General features: G+C 37.4%; 4 protein-coding genes and 1 long non-coding RNA gene across 5 annotated transcripts; 1 reads left to right on the top strand and 4 right to left on the bottom strand.

Annotated features, from left to right (window-relative positions):
* Positions 1-263: 263 nt before the first annotated feature.
* On the bottom strand, positions 264-12,805 carry LOC103508755 (poly [ADP-ribose] polymerase). The gene is made up of 15 exons (XM_026823267.1): positions 12,770-12,805; positions 12,525-12,669; positions 12,119-12,306; positions 11,743-11,942; positions 11,508-11,534; positions 9,983-10,013; positions 9,695-9,749; positions 9,172-9,382; positions 5,387-5,552; positions 3,955-4,362; positions 3,363-3,554; positions 2,907-3,026; positions 2,062-2,223; positions 1,808-1,947; positions 264-958 (listed from the first exon to the last, which is right to left on the bottom strand). Exons 1-15 carry the CDS (start codon positions 12,803-12,805, stop codon positions 700-702), a joined length of 2,340 nt encoding a protein of 779 aa, XP_026679068.1. The 3' UTR covers positions 264-699.
* LOC113467217 lies at positions 10,015-11,405 on the bottom strand. Its single transcript, XR_003391373.1, has 2 exons — positions 11,232-11,405; positions 10,015-10,381 (listed from the first exon to the last, which is right to left on the bottom strand). It is a non-coding gene; the product is annotated as an uncharacterized LOC113467217 (long non-coding RNA).
* A 1,130-nt stretch (positions 12,806-13,935) lies between the features above and the next one.
* On the bottom strand, positions 13,936-20,709 carry LOC103508754. The gene is made up of 11 exons (XM_026823266.1): positions 20,701-20,709; positions 19,874-20,099; positions 18,827-19,039; positions 18,134-18,306; positions 17,550-17,693; positions 17,064-17,271; positions 16,480-16,587; positions 16,204-16,234; positions 15,687-15,805; positions 14,605-14,718; positions 13,936-13,988 (listed from the first exon to the last, which is right to left on the bottom strand). Exons 1-11 carry the CDS (start codon positions 20,707-20,709, stop codon positions 13,936-13,938), a joined length of 1,398 nt encoding a protein of 465 aa, XP_026679067.1.
* Positions 20,710-21,680: 971 nt separating this feature from the next.
* LOC108252344 lies at positions 21,681-23,816 on the top strand. Its single transcript, XM_017443894.2, has 4 exons — positions 21,681-21,951; positions 22,368-22,503; positions 22,924-23,143; positions 23,609-23,816. Exons 2-4 carry the CDS (start codon positions 22,377-22,379, stop codon positions 23,814-23,816), a joined length of 555 nt encoding a protein of 184 aa, XP_017299383.1. The 5' UTR covers positions 21,681-21,951; positions 22,368-22,376.
* Positions 23,817-25,684: 1,868 nt separating this feature from the next.
* On the bottom strand, positions 25,685-27,362 carry LOC113467214. Its single transcript, XM_026823263.1, has 4 exons — positions 27,052-27,362; positions 26,814-26,895; positions 26,337-26,459; positions 25,685-25,927 (listed from the first exon to the last, which is right to left on the bottom strand). Exons 2-4 carry the CDS (start codon positions 26,871-26,873, stop codon positions 25,724-25,726), a joined length of 387 nt encoding a protein of 128 aa, XP_026679064.1. The 5' UTR covers positions 26,874-26,895; positions 27,052-27,362; the 3' UTR covers positions 25,685-25,723.
* Positions 27,363-27,624: the final 262 nt, after the last annotated feature.

Raw genomic sequence — 27,624 nt, 5'->3', positions numbered from 1 at the left:
AAAAAAAAACACGGACTTAGTACAATCAGAACTGAATAGGTAGATAAACACATAACAGTCTTTCAAAAATCACACCAACTCAACAATAAAATACTTTTGTTCAGATCTGAAATACTTTTGGTCTCCGTAGGTCCGTCATCACAAAATTACTTGGCCTAGCCTACCAGATATTATCTTTTAACATAAAACAATCAAACACATAACAGTCTTTCAAAAATCACACCAACTCAACAATAAAATACTTTTGTTCAGATCTGAAATACTTTTGGTCTCCGTAGGTCTGTCATCACAAAATTACTTGGCCTAGCCTACCAGATACTATCTTTTAACATAAAACAATAATTTCTATACAAACATCAAATCCACAAGGGAGCAAAACAGTAAATCTTCACACAAAAATGGGAAAAATTATTCAACATCTTCATTAAATGAACGTTGGTATTTTTCACCCATGCGTAAATAACAAAAAAGAAAAGAATATAAATGAAATGAGTATAATATCTTAAAAAGAAAGAAAGAAGGAAATAATAATAGGTTAAGAAAAAATAAAATAGTTTACGTTCAATCCTTACATTGATCGACATGGAACAAAACAACAAAAAGTAAAAAAAAGAAGAAAAAGAAATACCTATAATAAAAAACTGAAATGAATAAAGGTGGAAATATAACGAAAAAAAAGAGACAACAAGGGTGATCTTCCTACTTGTAGTTGAATCGCACCTTGAGGATATAACGAATCTTCACCTGGGCGGGATCGTACACGATAAATTCGTTATACAAGAGGGAGAGATTCTTAGCTTGGTCTCGCGGTAGGTCTATGAGGGTACCGAGAGGAACCGTGATATTGTTGTCTAGAACGATACTTCCCTTGGGATCGGGACAGTTGCGTCCCTGACCTTGGACACTGTGGAATCCGTTGGGCAACTTTGTCACGAACTCTGCTTGCGTTTTCTTCACCCTGGAAATCAATTGTAAATTGTTAGATTGAGCGTAAATCGATACCTTGGGATCGGGACAGTTGCGTCCCTGACCTTGGACACTGTGGAATCCGTTGGGCAACTTTGTCACGAACTCTGCTTGCGTTTTCTTTACCCTGGAAATCAATTGTAAATTGTTAGATTGAGCGTAAATCGATGAAGGAACTATGGGATTCAATCAGTGCAAATTGGTAAAGGAACTACATGTCCTAATTCGACAGTCTAAATAAATTGTAAGATGACACCATGGTGATGGTCTCTGGTCATATTTAATTGGGTCGGCCTGAACTTTAAAAAAAATTCTTTAAAATCGGCGTAGTGGTCACTGCGCTCGTCTTGCACGAGGGACACCCGGGTTCGATTCCCGGTGGGGTCAAAAAATTTCCATCATGCAAATGATTGATTCCGTGACTGTTTTTGGTCATATTTAATTGGGTCGGCCTGAACTTAAAAAAAAAAAAAAAATAATAAAAAAAAATCGGCGTAGTGGTCACTGCGCTCGTCTTGCACGAAGGAGACCCGGGTTCGATTCCCGGCGGGGTCAAAAAATTTCCATCATGCAAATGATTGATTCCGTGACTGTTTATAGCGGGGCCCACTCAGCCTTGTGAGGAAAATAAGCTATGTAATATAAATGCGCATAACGACCGGTGCCAGCATGGTAGGTAAACATTGGGTGTTAGGATTATTGAGATATTTGTAAAACCCTACAATACTGCAGAGAACACAAAAGTTGTGATATAATAACACAAAGAAACAGCATTTATTTATTCTTTAAAATCAGAAACAACCCTGAAAAATCTGTCCCCTAGTAAATAAGTTTTACTTACACTTTGCCCAGGGCCACTTCGCAAAGGAGCAGAAGACCCACGTTGTTTGTACTGTTGGTCATACAGTAGTTAGCAGACTTGGAGACAGAATCGGCAAAGTAGATACCTTTGCCGAACATGTAACGTAAAACCCTACAATACTGCAGAGAACACAAAAGTTGTGATATAATAACACAAAGAAACAGCATTTATTTATTCTTTAAAATCAGAAAGAACCCTGAAAAATCTGTCCCCTAGTAAATAAGTTTTACTTACACTTTGCCCAGGGCCACTTCGCAAAGGAGCAGAAGACCCACGTTGTTTGTACTGTTGGTCATACAGTAGTTAGCAGACTTGGAGACAGAATCGGCAAAGTAGATACCTTTGCCGAACATGTAACCAGTAACGGGAGCCTCTGGGGGAGCAATGCACAGACCCTAGAGGGAGAAAACGAGTTAAATAGAGAATTAGGGGATTGGAAAACTGGAACGAGTTAAATAGATTCTCTATTAAGTATAAAACTGTGACAAACAGTTAAAAAGAGATTTAATAAACAAAACAAACATGTAACCAGTAACGGGAGCCTCTGGGGGAGCAATGCACAGACCCTAGAGGGAGAAAACGAGTTAAATAGAGAATTAGGGGATTGTAAAACTGGAACGAGTTATATAGATTCTCTATTAAGTATAAAACTGTAACAAACAGTTAAACAGAGATTTAATAAACAAAACGACTTAGGATATGTATGTATGTATTAGGTAGGTATAAAACTGTAGTAACGAGTTAAACAGAAGATCAGTAAAGTATAGAATACTCGTATACAAGAGTCAAACATATTGCTTGTGGCTAGCCTAGTTAGCTTGGTTGATAGCGCACCTGTCTTGTAACCGCTAGGCCGCGGGTTCGATTTCGGAAAAACTGGCTTTCTCCTATCTTGTACTCTTCATGGTGAAGTGATTTTTGACACCTGGCAATTTCGGGACGATAAGCCTTGTATTATAAAATGTACCATTTACACTGCCAAAATTAAACTGAAAAGTCCATTTATTATCGCACTACACTGTCCCTTTAGTAAGAGTACTCTAGTCAACTTTGAATTCGTAAATGATCTTCTGCATACCTTGGAAATGATGCTGGCAAAGTTGGTAAGTCGAGATCCGTGCCACAACAAGTGCTTGTTTCCCAGCTTTTCGAACGGCTTGAATCGTTTATCCTCTCCATGTCGTGACACCTCAAATATCTAGAACAATTATTTATCATGCCAGTTAATAATAGTTCTCGTTTATACTGCTCGAACAAGACTCAATAGTCCCTTTACTTTACTCTTCTTCTTCTTCGCCTTTTCCCGTGTACAGACGGGGTCGGCGTTTTTCGTCGGCCTCTCAATCAGCCCTAACTAGGGTGATTGCTTCGGGCTGACTTTTGGTTTTCTTTTTTTGCATTTTGTATATATTTATTTTTTTCTCGTTATTTTTTCGTTTTGGCTTATATTAAATATATGTATTTTGATAAAATTTAACCATTTTTTTTATAACTTTTCAGTCTAAAAAAAAAAAAAACGACCAAACAAACTTACAGCTTCAATGTTGAGGGAATATTCCCTGTGAGTCTTAGCATGAGTGTTCTGGACATATTTGTGGATAATCTCGTAATGCGGATGGCTAGTATCTACAGATTTGATATTAGCCTGGAGTTTCTCATAGCAATTCACAAGTGGATGAACGCCAGCCGATGGTCCTTCTTGTTTGATGGTGTAAGCCAGCTCGATCTGAGGATATAGAAGGAAATATTTAAAATTAGTATTAGACATGTTCTCACAACTAGAGAAGCCATTTCAAAAGACACCCATAGCAAATAATATTTACAATGGAGTGTGGGATTGATATCCGGATAGTAGCACATCCAGACTCACTAAAATCCATTCTCTCCCTATTAGGGTCCCGACAAGTAGATGTATAATGTATTGGGAGAATGACCCAATGGCCAAGTTCCCGACATTTGAAAACAATAACATTGGAAGTAGAATTGTTGTAAAAAAAAGCTCCCTTCCAGCCCCTAAAACATTTTTTTTTACTTAAATAGGTATGTGAATAGATTTCGAGTAAGACTGTTTGATAAAATAAGAATAGCCCTATTGAGTTCAACAGGAATAAATCAACTAAGTTTACCTGAGTCATAGCATCAATCATTTCCATTTTCTGCACAACCAGCTGCTTGTTATCCAACAGAGGAGGATCGGCCAGACCAAAGCTATGCGGAATGTGCGTATAGAATGAATTGGTCAGGGTCAAAATCAGTCTATCCTTCACATCTGCTTCAGCGTTTCGGTCCAAAACGGAAATCACTTCGTTTAAGATGGAGTATCCTTGTGCCAGGTGTTTAGCGGATAGTTTCCCCAATGGCATTCGATCCATGTCTAGCTCGTATTCCTTCAGTGTGGCAGTCATGGCTTTCTCATCGAATAGAAGTTCGACCAGGGCAGCCACGGGTTTCTCTAGGCTACATTCGATATCCATAGGTTCTACCTTGACCTTCTTGGACTTGGAAGTATCCTCGTATTTGACGTCCAGAAGTTTCTGAAATAACGGCAAAGGCGTTCCACTGTTAGAAACTCATAGTCGTAATACTTCCTACTTATGCCACAAGATAGAGAAAAATGGCGATTTTGCAACACTGGAGAGATACCAATGTTGAAACCACGGATCCAAACAGGTGATGTCTTACTCATACTTACTTACATAAGAATAGCACTTGAAGAAATATCAACTTACCTGTGTATAAAAGTTGGAGTTGATTTGTTAGTCCATCTCAATGTAGGCATTATGCTAAGTCACCTGAGATAAGGCATTCAATCCTCAACCATCAAAGCTATTATTGTTGACACCTTGTATACAGGGTGTCCCAAACATAAAGCCCTTTTGTGTGTCATCCTGTATAAAAATAAATATCCAATAACCGATTATTTCTCAAATCATTTTCTTTATTTTTTCAAGAGGAAATGAGTAAACAAAACAAAAAATGAAGCTTACCGTGCCACAAGATAGAGAAAAATGGCGATTTTGCAACACTGGAGAGATACCAATGTTGAAACCACGGATCCAAACAGGTGATGTCTTACTTTTACTTACTTACATAAGAATAGCACTTGAAGAAATATCAACTTACCTATGTATAAAAGTTGGAGTTGATTTGTTAGTCCATCTCAATGTAGGCATTATGCTAAGTCACCTGAGATAAGGCGTTCAATCCTCCTAGTTTTTTTTCCAAGTACATACCTACCTACTTATAAGGCACCTACACAATGCATAAGACAAAAGGCACATTGTAATACTATCATATCTACAAAATCGTAAACAGTTTTCGAAGTTCACTACAGAGAAACATACAAGGAAAGAGGATAAGGAAAGTAAAAAGTAATTTGAAGTTGAACAAAATAACGCTTACCATCTTGCCAACAATGCATAAGACAAAAGGCACATTGTAATACTATCATATCTACAAAATCGTAAACAGTTTTCGAAGTTCACTACAGAGAAACATACTAAGAAAGAGGATAAGGAAAGTAAAAAGTAATTTGAAGTTGAACAAAATAACGCTTACCATCTTGCCGGGAATAGGATAGAAATCTTCGAGCCAACTGTTGCCCGTTTCTTTTTCAAAACACCTATCAAACTCATCAAAAGCCGATTCAACGTCTTTGAAATCTTGAACTTTGGTACCACCGATTGAAGTCCCAATTCTGCCCCATGCTCGGAACAGATAATACCTGAAATGAATACAAAGAATAATTTTTGTCAGCGAATATGTTGACATATTGATAAATCTGTCTCGGTGGCGTAGTGGTCAAGACGCTCGCCTAGTAAACAGGAGGGCGTGGGTTCGATCCCAGCGGAGGTATGGGATTTTATCCTCATTTATTTGAGAATTTGACCACATAATAATGGATCTCTAAGGGTTAGGTGGTAGAGAATGCCTAAGGTGTTAACCTCGCCTAGTGGTTGCCTTCATTCAAGAGTCCATTATTATTATTAAATTGAGTTATTCATAATGGTGAGAATAGTGGTTCTTTTACCAACCATTTCCCAAGTCCCACAAAGCAACTTGGCACAATGCAAATAAATGATAATGCCGCCATTGGTCACTACTCGATGTAAGTAGCTTCTTGTCCTCACGAGGCTGAGTGCACCCTAATCTCGTAATGCGGATGGCTAGTATCTACAGATTTGATATTAGCCTGGAGTTTCTCATAGCAATTCACAAGTGGATGAACGCCAGCCGATGGTCCTTCTTGTTTGATGGTGTAAGCCAGCTCGATCTGAGGATATAGAAGGAAATATTTAAAATTAGTATTAGACATGTTCTCACAACTAGAGAAGCCATTTCAAAAGACACCCATAGCAAATAATATTTACAATGGAGTGTGGGATTGATTAGTAGCACATCGAGACTCACTAAAATCCATTCTCTCCCTATTAGGGTCCCGACAAGTAGATGTATAATGTATTGGGAGAATGACCCAATGGCCAAGTTCCCGACATTTGAAAACAACAACATTGCAAGTAGAATTGTTGTAAAAAAAAGCTCCCTTCCAGCCCCTGAAACATTTTTTTTTTTTTTTTTAACTTAAATAGGTATGTGAATAGATTTCGAGTAAGAGTGTTTGATAAAATAAGAATAGCCCTATTGAGTTCAACAGGAATAAATCGACCAAGTTTACCTGAGTCATGATTCTCTCCCTATTAGGGTCCCGACAAGTAGATGTATAATGTATTGGGAGAATGACCCAATGGCCAAGTTCCCGACATTTGAAAACAATAACATTGGAAGTAGAATTGTTGTAAAAAAAAGCTCCCTTCCAGCCCCTAAAACATTTTTTTTTACTTAAATAGGTATGTGAATAGATTTCGAGTAAGACTGTTTGATAAAATAAGAATAGCCCTATTGAGTTCAACAGGAATAAATCAACTAAGTTTACCTGAGTCATAGCATCAATCATTTCCATTTTCTGCACAACCAGCTGCTTGTTATCCAACAGAGGAGGATCGGCCAGACCAAAGCTATGCGGAATGTGCGTATAGAATGAATTGGTCAGGGTCAAAATCAGTCTATCCTTCACATCTGCTTCAGCGTTTCGGTCCAAAACGGAAATCACTTCGTTTAAGATGGAATATCCTTGTGCCAGATGTTTTGCCGAGTCCTCTGTTATTGTACATACTTACGAGTATATGCAAGTTTATCAAGTACCTATATGAAAGTTTATCGTTCAACTGAGTATATTATTATCTGTTCATGGGCTGTTTCTTATTTATTTTTGGTCACAATGGCGAATTCATATAATTTTGCCAATATAAATTAATTTTTCAAGGCAATCCAGCTTCGCTTATCTAATATATTTTAATCGTCAGAGAAAAAACCCTAGAATAATTATAATAATAGTACCCCTATGTACTCGTAAATAGCAGTTTACAAACTTACTTTTTTCCTGGCTTTTCAATTTTACATCCTTTGCTTCTCCGATTCTCGCATTTATCTGGGGGGAGAAAAATATTGACATTAGAATAAATAAAACCGAATTATTCCAAGTCACTGACCCATATAAGCTAAGTCATTGATCCATACTTGCATTGTGTTTAGGAATGAACCTCTACTAGGGCCCGAGTGTCTCTATTGCTAGAGCAAGAAAATTGTCAGCAATTTGAGACTTTCTCAATAAGTATGAGTACCTATATCAAGTATCAAAATTCTTTACAAAAGTATACTTACATCACTACCCCACGGAGCCAAATTCATTTTCTCAATCAACTCCAACACCTTGCCATTTGCAGCGTCTTTGATAAACTTGGACGGAACAACATGAATGCCATACTCTTTCAGTTCTTCCATTGCACGAGCACCTTTGCCGCCCTCTTCCATATTTTCCACTGCTGCCTTTGTAGCAATGGCAGCAGCCACATGGCTTCTAACATCAGACACTGTATCTCCTCCCAGTCGCAGAATACTTGCTGTTAACTTCTGTTTGGCATCTTTTCCGGATGCTGCCAACAAGAAAAGGTACACATTGTCTCCGTTTTCAAACTGGGATGCACAACACAAGGCCGTTAATATTGTACCAACATACTTATTAATAGTACATTACCAAAACATTATCACAGGTGCAAAATGAACCTCTAAACTTCTAAAGGATACTTTTCACAATGGAAATGTCAAAATTTTAACTGTTGCCCGTTTCTTTTTCAAAACACCTATCAAACTCATCAAAAGCCGATTCAACGTCTTTGAAATCTTGAACTTTGGTACCACCAATTGAAGTCCCAATTCTGCCCCATGCTCGGAACAGATAATACCTGAAATGAATACAAAGAATAATTTTCGTCAGCGAATATGTTGACATATTGATAAATGGCTAGGGGACGTTAAACAGAGAGTAGACTAGCGTCTGGCTGTGGGACTATAAACAGGAAGGAGAACAGCTAACCCTAACCAGCCTAGCTAGTTGGCAGTTTCAAAGGGTTCTCCCTGCTTTTAAAGAATAAGCACAAGTTCTCACGATGGTGGACTGCGGTTCAGGACGAGCCAATTAAACATGGCTAGAGACCATCACCCTGTTGTATGGCAGATACAAAAAGATGTCTTTTCTTTACTCTGCCAACACCATTCGGCGAAAGCTAAAGCCGCTACAACAACAACATATTGATAAATCTGCCTCGGTGGCGTAGTGGTCAAGACGCTCGCCTAGTAAACAGGAGGGCGTGGGTTCGATCCCAGCGGAGGTATGGAATTTCATCCTCATTTATTTGAGAATTTGACCACATAATAATGGATCTCTAAGGGTTAGGTGGTAGAGAATACCTAAGGTGTTAACCTCGCCTAGTGGTTGCCTTCACTCAAGAGTCTATTATTATTAAATTGAGTTATTCATAATGGTGAGAATAGTGGTTCTTTTACCAACCATTTCTCAAGTCCCACGAAGCAACTTGGCACAATGCAAATAAATGATAATTCCGCCACTGGTCACTACTCGATGTAAGTAGCTTTTTGTCCTCACGAGGCTGAGTGCACCTATAATAATAGGTTAAGAAAAAATAAAATAGTTTACGTTCAATCCTTACATTGATCGACATGGAACAAAACAACAAAAAGTAAAAAAGAGTGCACCTCGAACTCCAAGCACAGAGCCGAAATTCGACCCTGCTGGGAATCAAACCCGGGATCTCCAGAGTGCAAACCTAGTGTGTTACCCACTTGACCACGGAGGCTACTTTATCTAGTACTATTTTTTTGTGCTTTATTTATTTTTAATTTTTGACAGAACATGACAATAAAAAAAGTAAATTTAAACTTGTGACAGCACTACCACCAGTCCACCATTTGGTCCTACAACTTACTTCTCCTTGTGAATTTTTGACTTGAGCACTTGCAGCTTGTAGAACGAGTTCTTTCCAGCCGCAACATCAGTCTTGCCCATGACAGCGTTCAAATATCTGTCATCGAAGTATTTGACCAGTTCAGTTGTATCAGCCAATCCAGAATCTGGATCCACTGCAAGACCATCTTTGATTTGCAACTTCACTGTACCACTCTTGGATTTGAAGACACCTGTAAATTGAATTGAACATTCCTCTGTTATTGTACATACTTACGAGTATATGCAAGTTTATCAAGTACCTATATGAAAGTTTATCGTTCAACTGAGTATATTATTATATAAAGCATAAAACTGTTCATGGGCTGTTTCTTATTTATTTTTGGTCACAATGGCGAATTCATATAATTTGCCAATATAAATTAATTTTTCAAGGCAATCCAGCTTTGCTTATCTAATATATTTTAATCGTCAGAGAAAAAACCCTAGAATAATTATAATAATAGTACCCCTATATACTCGTAAATAGCAGTTTACAAACTTACTTTTTTCCTGGCTTTTCAATTTTACATCCTTTGCTTCTCCGATTCTCGCATTTATCTGGGGGGAGAAAAATATTGACATTAGAATAAATAAAACCGAATTATTCCAAGTCACTGACCCATATAAGCTAAGTCATTGATCCATACTTGCATTGTGTTTAGGAATGAACCTCTACTAGGGCCCGAGTGTCTCTATTGCTAGAGCAAGAAAATTGTCAGCAATTTGAGACTTTCTCAATAAGTATGAGTACCTATATCAAGTATCAAAATTCTTTACAAAAGTATACTTACATCACTACCCCACGGAGCCAAATTCATTTTCCTTTTTTTTTTTTTTTTTTTTTTTTTTTTTTTTTTTTTTTTTTTTTTTTTTTTTTTTTTTTTTTTAGGCCAACTGCACTATTATACAAATCACAGAATCAAAACTTTGATTTCAGTTAGACCTCCTACTTATGTGCCAGGATAATGTGATGACAACTGGGCTGTGGAAGTTGCTAAACTACCTATTTAGTAATGTACAAAGAGCTATAACATTAAAGGTGATTGTAAATCACTAACCTGTACCATCACTGCCAATCGCAGAGTACCCTGGATGATAGTGTCTTTGCAGCCTTTGCATTTAGCTCTATTACTCTTGGCGTAATCACATTCAAAGGGTTTGGCGTGTTTACTCATTTTTGCTTAGGAAACCTGGGGTGGAACAAATGAAAATTAATTTTCAAATCATTACAGTTTGCCTCTTGTGGACAATGCCACAAATTGTCCAGACTACCTAATCCCACACACAGAGAAAAAAAAGTTGTATGTATCCTTTTTGTGAGAGTAAAGCATGTGGAATTACATTAGAATGAAATGGACCCCAATTAAATAATAATGATGATAGAAGCTTGTCTCTCGAGCTCAAAAACCAAAACATTCAAAGGGTTTGGCGTGTTTACTCATTTTTGCTTAGGAAACCTGGGGTGGAACAAATGAAAATTAATTTTCAAATCATTACAGTCTGCCTCTTGTGGACAATGCCACAAATTGTCCAGACTACCTAATCCGACACACAGAGAAAAAAAAGTTGTATGTATCCTTTTTGTGAGAGTAAAGCATGTGGAATTACATTAGAATGAAATGGACCCCAATCAAATAATAATGATGATAGAAGCTTGTCTCTCGAGCTCAAAAACCAATCCAACTAGATAATATCAACTCAGGATAGAGGTTAGGCTCAGGCTACACCCAAATTTAATGCCATCAGAAATTACTACAAAGGTACAATACAAAGTTTTAGGCCCTAGTCACCTCACTCATGGATGTAGAATAAAAGATGAGACATTTTTTTAATCTTTTCTGCAGTCTTCCTGATTTTGAACCAACAGAGATGGTGCAGCAGTGAACCACTCTTTACCCATTTACATATCCAAATTTTACCCATATCTTGGAGTCGAAACCTCTTGCAAGGCAAGATTTTGGTACATGTGCTCAGCATCTTCAGATTCTTCTCCAAAAGCAATGGAGTTCCATTGCTTTTGGAGAAGAATGGTAAGTTTACTAGTTGAGTTCAGAAATGGACAGAAAACCGTTGGTGACTTACAAGTGGATTTGTGATCGGATTTAACAGCGAATAGAGAAAACAGTAAAGACAAATTAGTTCTTATCAGAGCACCTTTTTAATTTTTTACTCACTTGCAAAGTTAGATACAACGGAATAAGAAGGAAATGAGAAATGGCGTCAGTCTTGCTTACGCCATCAGATCTGAAAAATAAGGAGGCTAGATATAAAACACATCTTCAATTCATACATACCTACTTCTCAAAAAATTTTCACATGTCAGTCTTGCTTACGCCATCAGATCTGAAAAATAAGGAGGCTAGATATAAAACACATCTTCAATTCATACATACCTACTTCTCAAAAATTTTCACATGTACTTACTTAGATTGTATATCAAACAATAATGTAAGATCATATCTCAATTAAGAACACTTGCAAGACATATTTGACATAGGTAGGTCATTTTATTTCCACTAATGTAAAAAATAATCCACTATGAATTACTTACAAGGATGGGAGGGTAGCTTCCACGATTTTCTGGTCTTTCTTTTCCAAGCTCCCAAATCCAGGGATCTGTTTTCCACTTGCAGAAAACTCCAGGTCCAAACGTACCGCATTGAAGCAGGATAGATGGTACCATTCGGGAATTCCTCCTATCATTTTGCCTTGATCAGAATCATAGTTCATTTTTGATACACGGATTTCCCCCTATAGGCAACATGAAATTTAAATAATGAGTTAGTAAAGCTACATTTTTATTTTTAAAATAAACCTAATTACAACTGGATCTACAGTCTTACATTAAAAATCCAGTATCAAAATCTGGTTGTTTATCTCAATGCAGGCATATAAATATGTTGAAATTATTTCTGGGAACTACTTACCTTGGCAATCTTAGCTTCACAGCCACGACATGTAGATCTATTGGACTTTGCATATTCAATACTGAAGTCATTCAATGTGTTAACACACTTTGCATTTTCTTCATCCTTTGCTTTCTTGTTCACTCTTTTCCTAGATTTTCCTTTAGAAGTTGAAGCTTCTGCTTCTGTTGAAGGACCTGCATCAGTACCTAAAAAATAAGCAAGTTGCAAATATTATTATTAAATGTTCCCATGGGACTTGCTTCTGTTGAAGGACCTGCATCAGTACCTAAAAAATAAGCAAGTTGCAAATATTATTATTAAATGTTCCCATGGGACTTTTTTTTTTCAAGAATCCAACGCCAACCTTTCTCCTTAACCTGAATTCTTCAAATCATATTTAGAAAATCCAAGTTATTAAACTTGCCTAGAATTTTGGATTTGATCATTTCCTGGTCTTGATGTCTCAAAGATGTAACATTGTGAATGTCCAGTAGAGCCTTGGGCCTATTCTTCTTCCAAAAACATTCCTCATGAAACCACTTTGGAGTTTTCCCATCAAAGAATGGACTCTAAAATGAATAAAATAAAACAAAGAAATAGAAAATAAGAAAGAAAATACATCTAAATAATATGTAGGTACAATAGTTGCTATGACTTTAAAATAGATACATTAGACGCAAGTGGTCTGTGTTGTAGCATGCCCATCCCGTAGTATGCCTCTCATCAAATGGGCGAGAAGAGACACAATACTTCCGATTTAGGGGCTGGGTCAACACGAGAACACCAGAAAGTAACTCGTTGAAATATTTGCAATCGAAAAACAAAGGAATTTATTTTGTCTGAATTATTTCCAGCGTGTAGACATAGACTGCGCGATAGTAAAAATGGCATCTCATATTCGTGCGGACAGAGCTTTAGTCCTGTCAGAAGACGGCGAGGTTTACAACCTAGGAGATTCTAGTTTTCACGCCGACAGTATAGACTCGACCAGAACGCAGCTCGATATTGTTAAAGTATTCTTTGTCAATGATCACGTCAAAATAAAGTACATCGCCTGTGGTGATAACTATTGGTGAGTATTTTTACTCTTGAACACTACGGGCAGTAGGTCATTTGTGTCGATTTTTACTGTTTGACATAACCTACTTTTTGGAACAAGTAAGAGTTTTTTTTTTACTTTCCTATAAGAAGGATTTATTCATGAAATGGATTGGCAAATACTGGGCTTTATTCCACGAACTAATATATACTGAACTGTGATAATGAAGATCTTATGATCCCGAAATCGAAGAGACGAGAAATTCTACTCGTATGTTATCATTTCAGACGGAAACTTTGGATTCGATACAAAACGTCCATTCACCTTCTAGCGTTACAGTTGATTCTCTCACTAATACAATCATGGATGGTCTACATGTATTGTCGAGCAGTTACTTGAAATCTCTAGTGGTAAGTTTACTAAAATAAAATAGGATAGAAGAGAATATGCTAGTTAGCTAGTTCATAGTAAAAGGACTAAAACGTTCTTTTACTCCAGCAACATCTCGAAATGACGCTAGTAAATTTTCATGATGTTGTTGCTAACTTTGGCGACTACATCTCCGTTTTTAAGCCCAGGAGCTGCGCCACCTCTACAGGATTGGTCCACAAGGTTGTTGGGTCCACGGTGGTTGGAAGGTCTGGACAGTGGAATAGGTGGCGGACGTCCTTCAAGTCGAAAGGATTATGAACAAACGGATAAACCTCTTTGTGAAGAAGATAGGATAGGTACCATTAACAGTAGTTGTATTTTATAATTATAATAATTAATTTACATAGGTCTTTTTACTGAATTGTTACTGATGTTCGGCTTTGATAAGGTGACCCATTGTTTTCAGAAGCAGCGGCACTGTAACATGGGAAACATGGCTCTATTTACTTGTTTCGAGTTAAACTACATTGACAAAAGATCTGAGCGCACGGCAGTGCTCCAGGCCAAGTTCCAGTAATAGTGTTTTCTAAAAATGGCTTAGAACTTGGGGGGAAAATGACACTGAGACTGGGAATTTTTTCAGCCCTGACACATTTTGGTTCAACTTGATCCAACAGGATTAAACAAATGACCATACTCGAGATAAACGTTCGCCTGTCCAATAAAGAGGGACTTATAATTGGACTGTATGGAAATCGATAGTAAGGGGAAAACAGAAGGGAAACAGAAAGTAATTAAAGGGACACTGTATGGAAATGGATAGTTAAACCCATAAAATAAACGAGACCTTGATTAGACTGCTGGGGTAAAGGCAGAATAAACAAGGTATATTCTACTCGATAATAAGGGTAAAACAAAAGGGAAAAGGAAAGTAATTAAAGGGACTTACTCAAAGAGCAATGGATAGTTAAACCCATAAAATAAACGAGACCTTGATTAGACTGCTGGGGTAAAGGCAGAATAAACAAGGTATATTCTACTCGATATTAAGGGTAAAACAAAAGGGAAAAAGAAAGTAATTAAAGGGACTTACTCAAAGAGAAAACCATCTCATCTAGATGAGGATTAGCAAGGTTGAAAGAAACTACACACTGAGGGACGATGATCTTCAGAAACTCGAAAATATTTTCCGCATTTGAAGAAACATCTGAAAAAAGAGCAAGGAAAATAATATATTTATTATAACTGTAATTTCTTTAATGGCAAATAATGAATAAATTAGATACAGGGACGATGATCTTCAGAAACTCGAAAATATTTTCCGCATTTGAAGAAACATCTGAAAAAAGAGCAAGGAAAATAATATATTTATTACAACTGTAATTTCTTTAATGGCAAATAATGAATAAATTAGATAACATCATCATGGTAGTCCTGCCCAGTGAGGAGAATATCAGAATCCCCTCGTGATGAAGTTACTAGGGTTCGCATGGCTTGTATGGCCTCAATAGTAGCCTGGGTTCGCTGTACAGTTGGCTCTGTGTGAGTCCAATAGCCTCGCTCTTCCTCAGAGCGGGATAGATTCTGGAGGGTTTTTAGGAGAGGAAGGACAAAAAGAAAGAAATTAAACCCTAGTAGTAATTTAATTAAATTATATATTTAAAGAGGGGAAACTGTAACAACGGATGACCTTTTGTACCAAAATCGAAGGGAACAGGAGAAAGCCAGTCATTCCGAGAACGAACCTCATCTGATTTAGGATGAAATTTTCTTCGGGTGAGAATCGAAAGGTACCTAATCTAGGCAGTGCGCAAGGCCAAGTTTTGGCCTCAGTACGCATACATTTTGCAATTGGAAATTATAGGTACTTGATATTGCAGAAAGTTCTTACAAAAAGAAAGAAATTAAACCCTAGTAGTAATTTAATTAAATTATATATTTAAAGAGGGGAAACTGTAACAACGGATGACCTTTTGTTCCAAAATCGAAGGGAACAGGAGAAAGCCAGCCATTCCGAGAACGAACCTCATCTGATTTAGGATGAAACTTTCCTCGGGTGAGAATCGAAAGGTACCTAATCTAGGCAGTGCGCAAGGCCAAGTTCCGGCCTCAGTACGCATACATTTTACAATTGGAAATTATAGGTACTTAATATTGCAGAAAGTTCTCACTTACTTGATGTAGAGCTATCAAAGAGGACTTGTTGGACACCGCTAATAAAGGAGATCAGGTATTCTCTCGTGGTGCTCATTTCTTCACTCGAGGCCCAACTCAATTTCCAGGAGAACATTTTCCTAGACAACAGAAGAAAGGAATAGTCAAACAAAAAGCTGATGCAGGCCATAGCTGGGTGGAAGAGCTTCTTTTGGAGAATTTTGCCTCACTAAATGGAAGAAAAAAATTCAATTTATTGAGATCAATAATATGGATCACTAGAAAAAAAATCTGAGGTTTCCTTTTCAATCATAAATCGGACCAGAATTCTATCTTAGAATGTCTCAGATTCTTGGATCGTTTTCTAGAGTCGGCAGTAATTTTCCCTTGGTTATTTTCTGGTACTCTTATGAATGGATCTTCCGACTTGGATTTAATCGAAACATATACATTAGTTCTCAAAATTACATAATGAAATTGGAGATTTATCTTGAACAAGAGGCGAACAAAAGAACAACAAACTACAACCAATTCTTACCTTGATAATTTCTCTAACTCCTGTAAGCCACCTAAAAACAACAAAAAAAGGAATGCCATTATTGAACTGGGCTTCAAAAAATTAGGCAGACATAAAATACATCTAGCTATAACTGTTAAACTCATGAACAGATTAACATCATGGAGAACGGATTTGATATTTAAGACTTGATAGTTATTCGAAATCTACAATCGACATTTATTGGGGTACTTCAATCGATAATTACTTAAATTAAATTATGTAATCGATATGTAATTCAATAATATCAATACTTACTAGGATTCTGTGCTGGTTCAAAATAACTCCTAATTTCTTGCTGTGAAAACCGCTTGGACAAAAGTGTAGCCAGTACATTGTTCATGACTAGACTGTACTTGGCAAGATCTGTGGAGAGGGATATAATTTATGTAAGTCTTCAAAAGTACAAAAAAATTAAGATTAAAAAAGTACAAAATTTGAGCACATAAAGAGGCCTATTAAAACTGTTCCGGCCCTCTGCCCTGAATGTAGGAACGCTGTACAGGACGTATCTGTTTACCTAACACCCCCACCCAACTCGACCTCATATTACTGTGGATGAACCCTGTGGCAGCAGCCACCTTTCAGGACCTAGAAAATGAGTGATTACCGTTATCAAAGACCTTAACAACAACAAACTGGTGGCATGATGGGCCTATCTGCCAAAAGTTTAAGGAGTTCAAAACAGAAAGAAAAACAGCCACTTTTCAGGACCTAGAAAATGAGCGATTGACCGTTATCAAAGACCTTAACAACAACAAACTGTTGGCATGATGGGTCTATCTGCCAAAAGTTTAAGGAGTTCAAAACAGAAAGAAAAAAAATCTTAAAATTCAACTTACCATCCTTAATAAGTAATTGATTCAAAAGATTAATATTATCTTCCAATGTGAGTAGAAAAGTTCCCAGGAACAACTTCAAACTACGAATGGCTTGCTCCGAATGCACATTTTGACGAATCAGCGTGCACAGTAATGAAATGTAGTTGAATTTCAATTCCTTGTCTATGTCTTGACGGGACGGATTTTTTCTCTTGTACCAAAGATAGCACTGGAAATAAGAAATAAGAATGAAAAAAAAAAAAATCCTACATAAAATCCAAGTCTCCTATAGATGCAAAATATTGCGAGGAAAATTATATATGTGGTCCGGTTAACTTTAAGGCAAAGATCGCGAGTAAAACGTTAATAAGTGGCGAAATTAATTGATTTGAAGTCTTAGTAAAATCAAGTACAGAAATGGAAAGCAGAATTTGCCCTTATGAAAAGTCATACCATCTTTAGATTGAAGGTTGGTACTATAAAAACAAGAACACTTGGGTAACTTACGTGCAATTCTAACAAGCTTAGCGCCGGACCAACGAATTCTCGCAAGTTGAGTAATTCGTACAGATTCCAAAATGTCTGGGCTTTGAGCTCCAACACGAAACTTTCATCCTGAACATTGTCTTCTTGAATACCCCAGGCAAAATTCTGAAGAGAGAAAATAAAGAAAAAATAAAATGCTATACATTACTTCATCCTTCCCGTTCTACCGTTGGTGTCGGGTTTGCCAGAAAGCTCGCCATGAAATAAAAATATATCAAAGGCTTACAGTGAAATAGATCAGGAGTTGGGTGGAAGAGCTCCGCCAGAAGAACCCTGCCCCTTAAAAGAAAGCCTAAAAAAAAACAAGGTAACTGATGCATGGATTATCATTAACCCATCAAATACATGAGACCTTGTTTAGACTGCTGAGGTAGGGACTATTCAATCCTATTCGAACAGTAGGTATCAATTATTATCACTAAATACAAATATAAGGCTATGGCTTAAAAAAAATTGATGTGGCAGAATTCCTGGAACTCCCAACTACAGGAGTTTGAATTCGTTTGACTTGGACAACAGTTACAACAACATCACTAAATACTTACATAGGTTGTTCCTGCGATACACTGTTCTACTTTCATATTCGACACACTGTAGAATCTAGACGGAGTGACGTCACAAGAACTATCACTGCACTGTCCCCAAGTATACAGATGTCCATCCTCTGTCACCGCTAAACACTGAGATTCACCTACCGAGATTTGCTTCACTTTTTTGTCTGTAACAGAGAATAATAGTTGATGTGAACATTTCTTTCTGGTGTTCTTATTGGTTTTGTTGTTGTAACGGTGTAGCTGCACCGAAGGGGGTTGATGGTCTCAAGCCAAGATTACTTGGCCTGTCCCGAAGAATAGTAAATACGAACATTTCTTTCAGGTGTTCTTGTGTTGACCCAGCACCTAAGTGGCAAGTTTTGTTTCTTATAGCCCATCGGATAAGGGATGAATGCTCCAAATTTTCGGAGTCAGGTCTACAGTAAAGGAGAAAAATGATAAATTTTGGGCCCGGTAGGACCCAAAGAGGCAGCGGAAAAGGAGTAGGTCTAAAGTTCACTGAACTACTAATTAGACTTATCATGGATACCCGTTGCTGTGTTAAAAGTCCAGAAGAGGTAGACAATGAGAACCCTTTGAAAAACTGCCGCAGAAGGTAGTGAAACAGCCGCGGTAGACAATAAAAGTTTTCCGTCGGCGATAAGACGATATAAACAGAAAGACTGAACTACTAGTTATACTCACGTTTCAAGTCCGCGATGAGAGTAGGCACAGTCAATGTATCTTGATGGGAATGGCCGTGCAAATAGTTCAGGCCAGACCCCCACGAATATGCCTGGCCACATTGAGTTAACACAAAGCTGCACTCGGCACCCACGTACAAATGTTTAGGATGAACTGACACTAAGGTTGACACTAGGATGGGGGTTTTCACCATCTGAATAGGCGTGCCTGACACTGGAAGAAAAGAAGACTTTGATCAGCATTTGAACCAAATATTTCTTGGATTTTTTTTTTTTTTTTTTTTTTTTTGGGGGGCAAAAAAATCTTGGTTTCTAGTGCTTTTTTACTTTCTATTTTTATTGATTCTAAATGTAAGTTTTAATAATTCTGGACATTGAATTTTACCCAGTAATAATCTAACAACAAACAACATATCAAATACATCCCTGCGATGTTGCAACGTATTCAAAAATAAACACACCCTTAAACATACAAACACAACCTTAATTCCTTAGTATTGATAAATCTGAGCGCACGGCAGTGCGCCAGGCCAAGTTCCAGTAAGCACGCCTGTGTATCTTTACACGAACCGATTCGGCAGGTTTTTCTCACCTTCATAGATCGGCTTCCTCTAAAGATAAACTTTTGAAATTCAGGGCACATATTTAGGTAAGGTATGTCAACATACCTTGATTCCGATCTTTTTTTAGGAGGCTTCATGGAGGGAACAACGGAGCTCTTATCGTCCCGAAGCGAGAAGAATGAAAGGATAGGAGAAAGCCAGCCGTTCCGAGAACAAACCCTATATCTTTATGATAAAATTCGCCCCGGGCTGGAATCGAGCCCGCGACCTAGTACTAACAAGGCAGGCGTGCTACTAGCTCATCTCTTGCAAGAGAGTATACAATTATCACTGCGACTTTTGTACCTCTATTGTGACCGTGCTAAAAGTTAACTAGGCTGTCTTTCAGAAACTTTATTAACGAAGAATATATACTTCGTTACTTGCTCCCCGTCCAGAGAGAGACTGACAATCCCCTCACTAACGCAGTCTAAACATTACATTACCTGAGACAAGCGGAACCCCCAGTTTTCCGTTCAAGTTAGATCCAAAGCCGTAGATGTATCCGAACTCAGTCAACACCAAAGCATGTGCATGATCTCCAGAACCCAGAGCAACTTCCACTGCTTTGTGTTCTGAAAACAAATGTGAAATCACCATCAGAGGATCAAAATTAGTAATTAATAGTAACATATAAATAACAAAGCCTCTGGGGGAAGCAATAAATAGACCCTACAGGGAGAAAAAGAATTATATAGAAAAATCGGTTACCCCAGTGGTGCCATGCAGATGGTCCCGGGTTCGAATCCTAGAGTTGACAAAAAGTTTGCATTCGCATTTCGATTGCAAATATTTCGACGAGCTACTCTCTGGTGTCCTCGTGTTGACCCAGCACCTAAATGGGAAGTATTGTATTTCTTCTCACCCATCTGATGAGGGACATACTACGGGATGGGCATGCTACGAGACAGATCACACGAGTCTAATGTAGCAGTTGTTTCATTGCTACGAAATTGTATCCGAATGGAGGGTAAAATCTCCGTCACTAAAAACACCAGTTACCAATACAGTGACCTAAAGAAACTTGTCGGTATCTTGGTTTAACTTGCCAAAAGGTATCTTCAACTTACCGGAAGGTATCTTAAACTTACTGGAAAGTATCTTAAACTTACTGGAAGGTATCTTAAACTCACCGGAAGGTATCTTAAACTCACCGGAAGGTATCATAAACTTACTGGAATGTATCTTAAACTCAACGGAAGGTATCTTAAACTCACCGGAAGGTATCAAAAAATCAAAACAATAGAGGAAATCTTTTGTTTACTCTACGCACCATCGCCATCTCGTTTTGTGACGTCAGACTGAAGAGGTCTATAGGAGAAAATAACTGTCGATTTCAGTAAAAAAAGAAAAAGGAAAACCAAAACAGGGCGAAAACGAACGAAAATTTGTAACCGCCTAACCGGCAACCAGAGTTCCAGTGTTGCCAGATGAAAAAAATTGAAATTCCGTACATGGGAGGAAAATCCGTACACAAAAAAAAAACAACACAAGCCGCCTTGGTCCAGTCCTACATTTTTTTCCGACCTCTCAGGCTGTGTTTATGAACAGGGCTGAGATGAGCTCGGACGAGGTGAGATAGGATATTGTTTCTACAGTTTTGCATTGGAGTGGTAACTTTACCAAGGATAGCGTGGTTTTGGTTAAATATGCATTAAGTTGTAACTTTTATATCTTCGAATTTTCTTTTAGTTTTTTTGTTTCTTCTGGTCTAAAGCCACACATAGTCTGCGCCGTCGATCGAATCTATGTTGTCGAGGCAGTGTACGGTTTCAGTCGACTACGTGTGGACACAGCTTAACTCTCGAAAGGTGTGACACAGCTTTTTTTTTGTCAAGATGAGTGTTCCACCGGAATGAAACACTAGCTGTCCCGGCGGCAATTTTTAAAATTTATTTTATATTTATTTTTGTTTGCTTTGTAATTCGCTTGTTTTTAATATCTAATTTAAAATTTAAATGAAAAGTATAATATAAACGTGCAAACTAGAGATAAAAAGTAAAAAAATTAATTCAGATTGTATGCGTTGCGGAAAAAAAATCAAAATTTCGAATTTCCCGCCAACTTTACACGCTCATGAAGGCTCTGTGTAGTTACCACATCATTTTCCACTTGCCAAGAACATCTCAGAATGGCCTAACTCAGCCCTGTTCATAACCACGGCCTCACGAAATCACTCGAGTGAAATCAGCTGTTTCTCATACTCATAAACAAAACAAAAATCGGAGAAACTGAGAAATCTCAGAACAGAAATCTTGATCTTGAGCCTTAGGTATCTCTTATCATCTTTATCTTGTAGTTGCTCCCTGTTCTATCATTTACCTCTCATTTACTTGTAAAATGATGTATTCTGTCAACTAGGCGTCTAGGCTTTTATTTCCATTGTAGTTATACTGTCCTACTTGGTAACTCAAAATGAGAAAAAAGTGTTGCTCAAATTTGAATCAAGTATGATCTACGTACAGTGGCAGACTCAACAAACACCAAGGATAGATATCTTGTGTGGAAAGTAATCACTGGTTAGGTAAGCTCGTTGCCAAAGACATTGTCTATTTCCTTGCTTAGAATCAAATCCATACCATTTTGCTCAGGTAAGAACCTACTAGATGTGTACCTACTGCAACCACTTTGGATATTCAAGTGCAAAACAATATTTTCAAAGATTAAATCAGAAAGCCAGCCTAGCTAGTTATAGCTTCTAAGGTAGTGTGTCAGTTTTGTAAGATCTAGGTTGTGGGTTTGATTCCTGCTTGGAGTGAACTTTACCATAAACTGGCAAGGTTTGTTCTTGGAACCTCTGGTTGTCTTCTAACTTGTCTTCACTCTCTCTGATTTTGGGATGATAAAACCACCATTGTTACAGCTCCCAAAACCCTCATAAAAAAAGGGTTATGTAAAATTTTTAAAACCAAATAATAACATTGGTTTGATTGATTGCAGGACAGTGAAATGCCAAGCAAATATTGGTGCAACTGTTGTTTCCACAAATGTGAAGATAATGGTTGTAAAGTTCCAACAACCAAGGAGGTGACCTCTGATCAATTATTGAATTTCTGGACTTTAGGAGAGTTACCAGGTTTGTCTATTTGTCAGATGTATTAAATCTGTACCTTTTTGTCACATGAGTGGCTTAACTATGTATTCTGCTATACAATGGTCACTTTTGCCCAACTCTGTTATTAAAATTACGTAGGTACTCGCTCTTATAAATGTTGCTGGGATGTTGGCAATTTTTTCTATTCCTAAGTGGGAGTTACCCAACTCTGTTATTAAAATTACGTAGGTACTCGCTCTTATAAATGTTGCTGGGATGTTGGCAATTTTTTCTATTCCTAAGTGGGAGTGGGAGAATTTTTTCTATTCCTAAGGATTTATATTAATTTATCAAATATGCAAGTGATTCTGGGGGTTTTAAAAAAGGATTCTCTACTGTGATTTCCCAGTTTTTCCCTAGAAGGTGATGATGGTCTCAAATTTTTTTATTCTTGTTCCACAGGTCCTGCAGAGTTAATTGAATTTATTGACATAATCAACAATGAAGTGAAAAGCATTGTTCAGTCAGCTCTAATACCACACAAACTTAGTGAATTATGTTTCCATTGTGACTGGGCTGGAAATACATCTCTTCACCTTAGTGATAGCAATCAATGTGATACTAGTCTAGATATAACCAATGATCCAAATAATGCTAAGGTGGATGACAAACTTGAGAAAGAGTAAGCCATATTATCATTGTATATGAAGATATTTTTTTTTTTTCTATTACTGATCCTGTTGATTACTGGCAGATGGTATCACAAAAAAATATTGAAATTAAAATGGATCAGAAGATAGTCAAAATATCTTATTAACACTGCCAAAAGTCTAGTTGTGTAGATATTACCTATTTAGAAATTATCAAGGAAAAAAAATGGGGATATAGAATATCACTGTCATTGAGTTTTCAATATTAATTAATCAAAATCAAACTTTCTCTTGTGATAATAAAAATGGATCAGAAGATAGTCAAAATATCTTATTAACACTGCCGAAAGTCTGGTTGTGTAGATATTACCTATTTAGAAATTATCAAGGGAAAAAAAAATGGGGATATAGAATATCACTCTCATTGAGTTTTCAATATTAATTAATCAAAATCAAATCTCTTGTGATAATTTAAATTGAATTTTTCTCCTCTTCAGGGGCACATGTAAAATCCAGAAGGCTCTCCCACTTATAATATCCATAATGACTGATGCAAACGCAAAGGCTAATGTGAACTTACTGGAGCAGTGTTTGACCATTCTGGAAAGCTGTGTAGACCTCAATCCATCCTGTCCTCCCCCATATTGTTGTGAAATAATGTCCAAAACAATAGACTTCTTCTACAGTGTGGTATTTGATGAGTAAGTTTTGTACCTTGGTAATGGTAATCCACTTTGACAGGTATTGTGTCTCTTCTCGCCCATTTGATGAGAGGCATACTACGGGATGGGCATGCTACAACACAGACCACTTGCGTCTAATGTAGCAGTTGTTTCATTCCGGTGGAACACTCATCTTGAAAAAAGAAAAGAAAAGCTGTGTCACACCTTTCGAGAGTTAAGCTGTGTCCACACGTAGTCGACTGAAACCGTACACTGCCTCGACAACATGGATTCGATCGACGGCGTCGACTATTAGCTAGGCTGGCTTTCTGATTTAATCTTTGAAAATATTGTTTTGCACTTGAATATCCAAAGTGGTTGCAGTAGGTACACATCTAGTAACCTGAGCAAAATGGTATGGATTTGATTCTAAGCAAGGAAATAGACAATGTCTTTGGCATCGAGCTTACCTAACCACTGATTACTTTCCACACAAGATATCTATCATTGGTGTTTGTTGAGTCTGCCACTGTGCGTAGATCATACTTGATTCAAATTTGAGCAACACTTTTTTCTCATTTTGAGATACCAAAGTAGGACAGTATAACTACAATGGAAATAAAAGCCTAGACGCCTAGTTGACAGAATACATCATTTTACAAGTATATGAGAGGTAAATGATAGAACAGGGAGCAACTACAAGATAAAGATGATAAGAGATAAGGCTCAAGAAGTGAAGAATTGAAGATCAAGATTTCTGAGATTTCTCGGTTTTTCTCCGATTTTTGTTTTGTTTATGAGTATGAGAAACAGCTGATTTCACTCGAGTGATTTCGTGAGAGGTCGGAAAAAAATGTAGTACTGGACCAAGGCGGCTTGTGTTGTTTTTTTTTGTGTGCGGATTTTCCTCCCATGTACGGAATTTCAATTTTTTTCATCTGGCAACACTGGAACTCTGGTTGCCGGTTACAAATTTTCGTTCGTTTTCGATGTTTTCGTTTTCGCCCTGTTATCCTTTTTCTTTTTTTACTGAAATCGACAGTTATTTTTTCCTATTGCGCCATTTCTCATTTCCTTCCTATTCCGTTGTATCTAACTTTGCAAGTGAGTAAAAAATTAAAAAAGTGCTCTGATAAGAACTAATTTGTCTTTACTGTTTTCTCTATTCACTGTTAAATCCGATCACAAATCCACTTGTAAGTCACCAACGGTTTTCTGTCCATTTCTGAACTCAACTGGTAAGTTCCATTGCTTTTGGAGAAGAATCTGAAGATGCTGAGCACATGTACCAAAATCTTGCCTTACAAGAGGTTTCGACTCCAAGATATGGATAAAATTTGGATATGTAAATGGGTATAGAGTGGTTCACTGCTGCACCATCTCTGTTGGTTCAAAATCAGGAAGTTCGAAGATATAAAAGTTACAACTTAATGCATATTTAACCAAATTTTGTATTTTCCTTTAAAAGAGGAGAAATGAGCTTCAGAAGAGGGTGAATCAATTCAGAGTTCAAAAGAAAATTACGCGTTTCGTAGATACGTATAAGCTTAACCCATTCTTTAGGGCTGTCCAGCCCCTATACCTAAGCCTAAGATTGGGCTTTTTAAGTATGGGGTTAAGCCGAAGATATAAAAGTTACAACTTAATGCATATTTAACCAAATTTTGTATTTTCCTTTAAAAGAGGAGAAATGAGCTTCAGAAGAGGGTAAATCAATTCAGATTTCAGAAGAAAATTACGCGTTTCGTAGATACGTATAAGCTGAACCCATTCTTTACTCTTTAGGGCTGTCCAGCCCCAACACCTAAGCCTAAGATTGGGCTTTTTATGTATGGGGTTAAGCTGTTTGTTTGTTTGTTTCCTAGCTAAGCTCGAAGATCCGAGCGATCTTCAATAGCATTTTAGTTAGGTTTCGTCCAAGGATATCTTACTGAGGGTTAAATTACGCGTTTACTTCGTTCTTTCAATACTACTTACATGAGTGCCACGATCTCCTATTTTACAGAACAGCTCATGCTCACTCGTTCTCACTAAGATTGTACTTTTGAACACGACTATTTCTTCTATAATAATGTTTGATTCGAGAAGTCCTGCCGATCTAACACACGGGGAGTTTGTCTCCCAGACGTAGATTTCCTGTCCATTTTGGAGCTCCTGAAAGAGTTGAATGTAAAAGTGGTGATTTTAAGTGTTAAGGCTACTATAACGAAAGCTCGGAGGTAAAACATTGGACTCAAATTCCTTGGGGTTCGAGTACCATTAGTGACATGAAAATCAATGTCCCAGGTGCAGTGGGTCACCTCACGCCGTCCACCACCTATTCCACTGTCCAGACCTTCCAACCACCCTGGACCCAACAACCTTGTGGACCAATCCTGTAGAGGTGGCGCAGCTCCTGGGCTTAGAAACGGAGATGTAGTCGCCAAAGTTAGCAACAACAACATGAAAATTTACTAGCGTCATTTCGAGATGTTGCTGGAGTAAAAGGACGTTTTAGTCCTTTTACTATGAACTAGCTAACTAGCATATTCTCTTCTATCCTATTTTATTTTAGTAAACTTACCACTAGAGACTTCAAGTAACTGCTCGACAATACATGTAGACCATCCATGATTGTATTGGTGAGAGAATCAACTGTAACGCTAGAAGGTGAATGGACGTTTTGTATCGAATCCAAAGTTTCCGTCTGAAATGATAACATACGAGTAGAAGAAAAAATGAAACACCAACTCCATGTGCTAGGGCTAGGGTCTATAGTAGACATCATATGTGATGTGTCAAATTTTGGGCATCTTCCAAGTACTACAGTTTAGAAAACCCCTTTACTCCCGCATAAAGGGGATTTTCAGTCTCATTGTGGCAGTATAAACAAGGTATATTTCATTCTATTCTACAAAAGCCAATGTGGCATAATAGACCCAGGTGCCTTATTCTAGCCTTAAGGGATACGTGTGACACAAGGTAGAAAGACATTGAACAAATTCTCTATAGCTCATGATTCACAAGAATATTAAAGATAGGTGCTACTTTAATGTCTTACCTCTGGAATTCTTTTGGGCATCACTTTTATAACATTTGTGAACACTCGAAGGAAGGTCATGCTGTTTTTCTTGAAATTCTCACTGAAAAAAAAAATTAAAAATCAGAAATATCAAAGTAAGTAGGTACCTAGGTAATCAAAAAAGGTATATGTCAATAGTTGATTGTCTGTCAGCCCCCCAAGATATCTACCTATAAACCTAGATGTTTGATCACAAAAATAATTAATAAAATCTTACTTTAACTTGTTGGTTTTGAATTTCTGTGAAGTCACCAATTTGAGAACGAGTTCCAAAAACTTGTTCAAGGAAGCTTGTAGGAATACAAGTATGATGAGAATGTTGAAGGAAAGATTCGTCACAACCAAGTTTTCTTTTTCATTGGATCTGAAACATAAAAGATTGACAATGGTATTAGTTTAGTGGGCGAGGGTCATTTCCCAGAGATACTTTGTTCAAGTGCCAAATCATGGCCAATAAGACATAAAGTCACATGCAAAGTGTTGATTTTAAAGTACTAAGTGTCAGGGAATAGGACCTTTGCTTTCAGAATAGTTGTAAGAACTTCACTTTTTGTTGTTTTCACTAGAGTTGTAAAAAGTATTTGACACTAGAGTTGGCATAAAGACCACAAAAACTGGCCATTAGGGTTTGAAAACCCATCATCAATAGTTCTTAATTTTTTGTAAGAACTTCACTTTTTGTTGTTTTCACTAGAGTTGTAAAAAGTATTTGACACTAGAGTTGGCATAAAGACCACAAAAACTGGCCCCTAGGGTTTGAAAACCCATCATCAATAGTTCTTAATTTAAT

Source organism: Diaphorina citri, unplaced genomic scaffold, assembly GCF_000475195.1.
Source record: "Diaphorina citri unplaced genomic scaffold, Diaci psyllid genome assembly version 1.1 scaffold431, whole genome shotgun sequence".
In the NCBI taxonomy this organism is placed as follows: domain Eukaryota; kingdom Metazoa; phylum Arthropoda; class Insecta; order Hemiptera; family Psyllidae; genus Diaphorina; species Diaphorina citri.
Note: the sequence above shows the minus strand (reverse complement) of the source record. Positions and strands in the feature narration are given on the sequence as shown.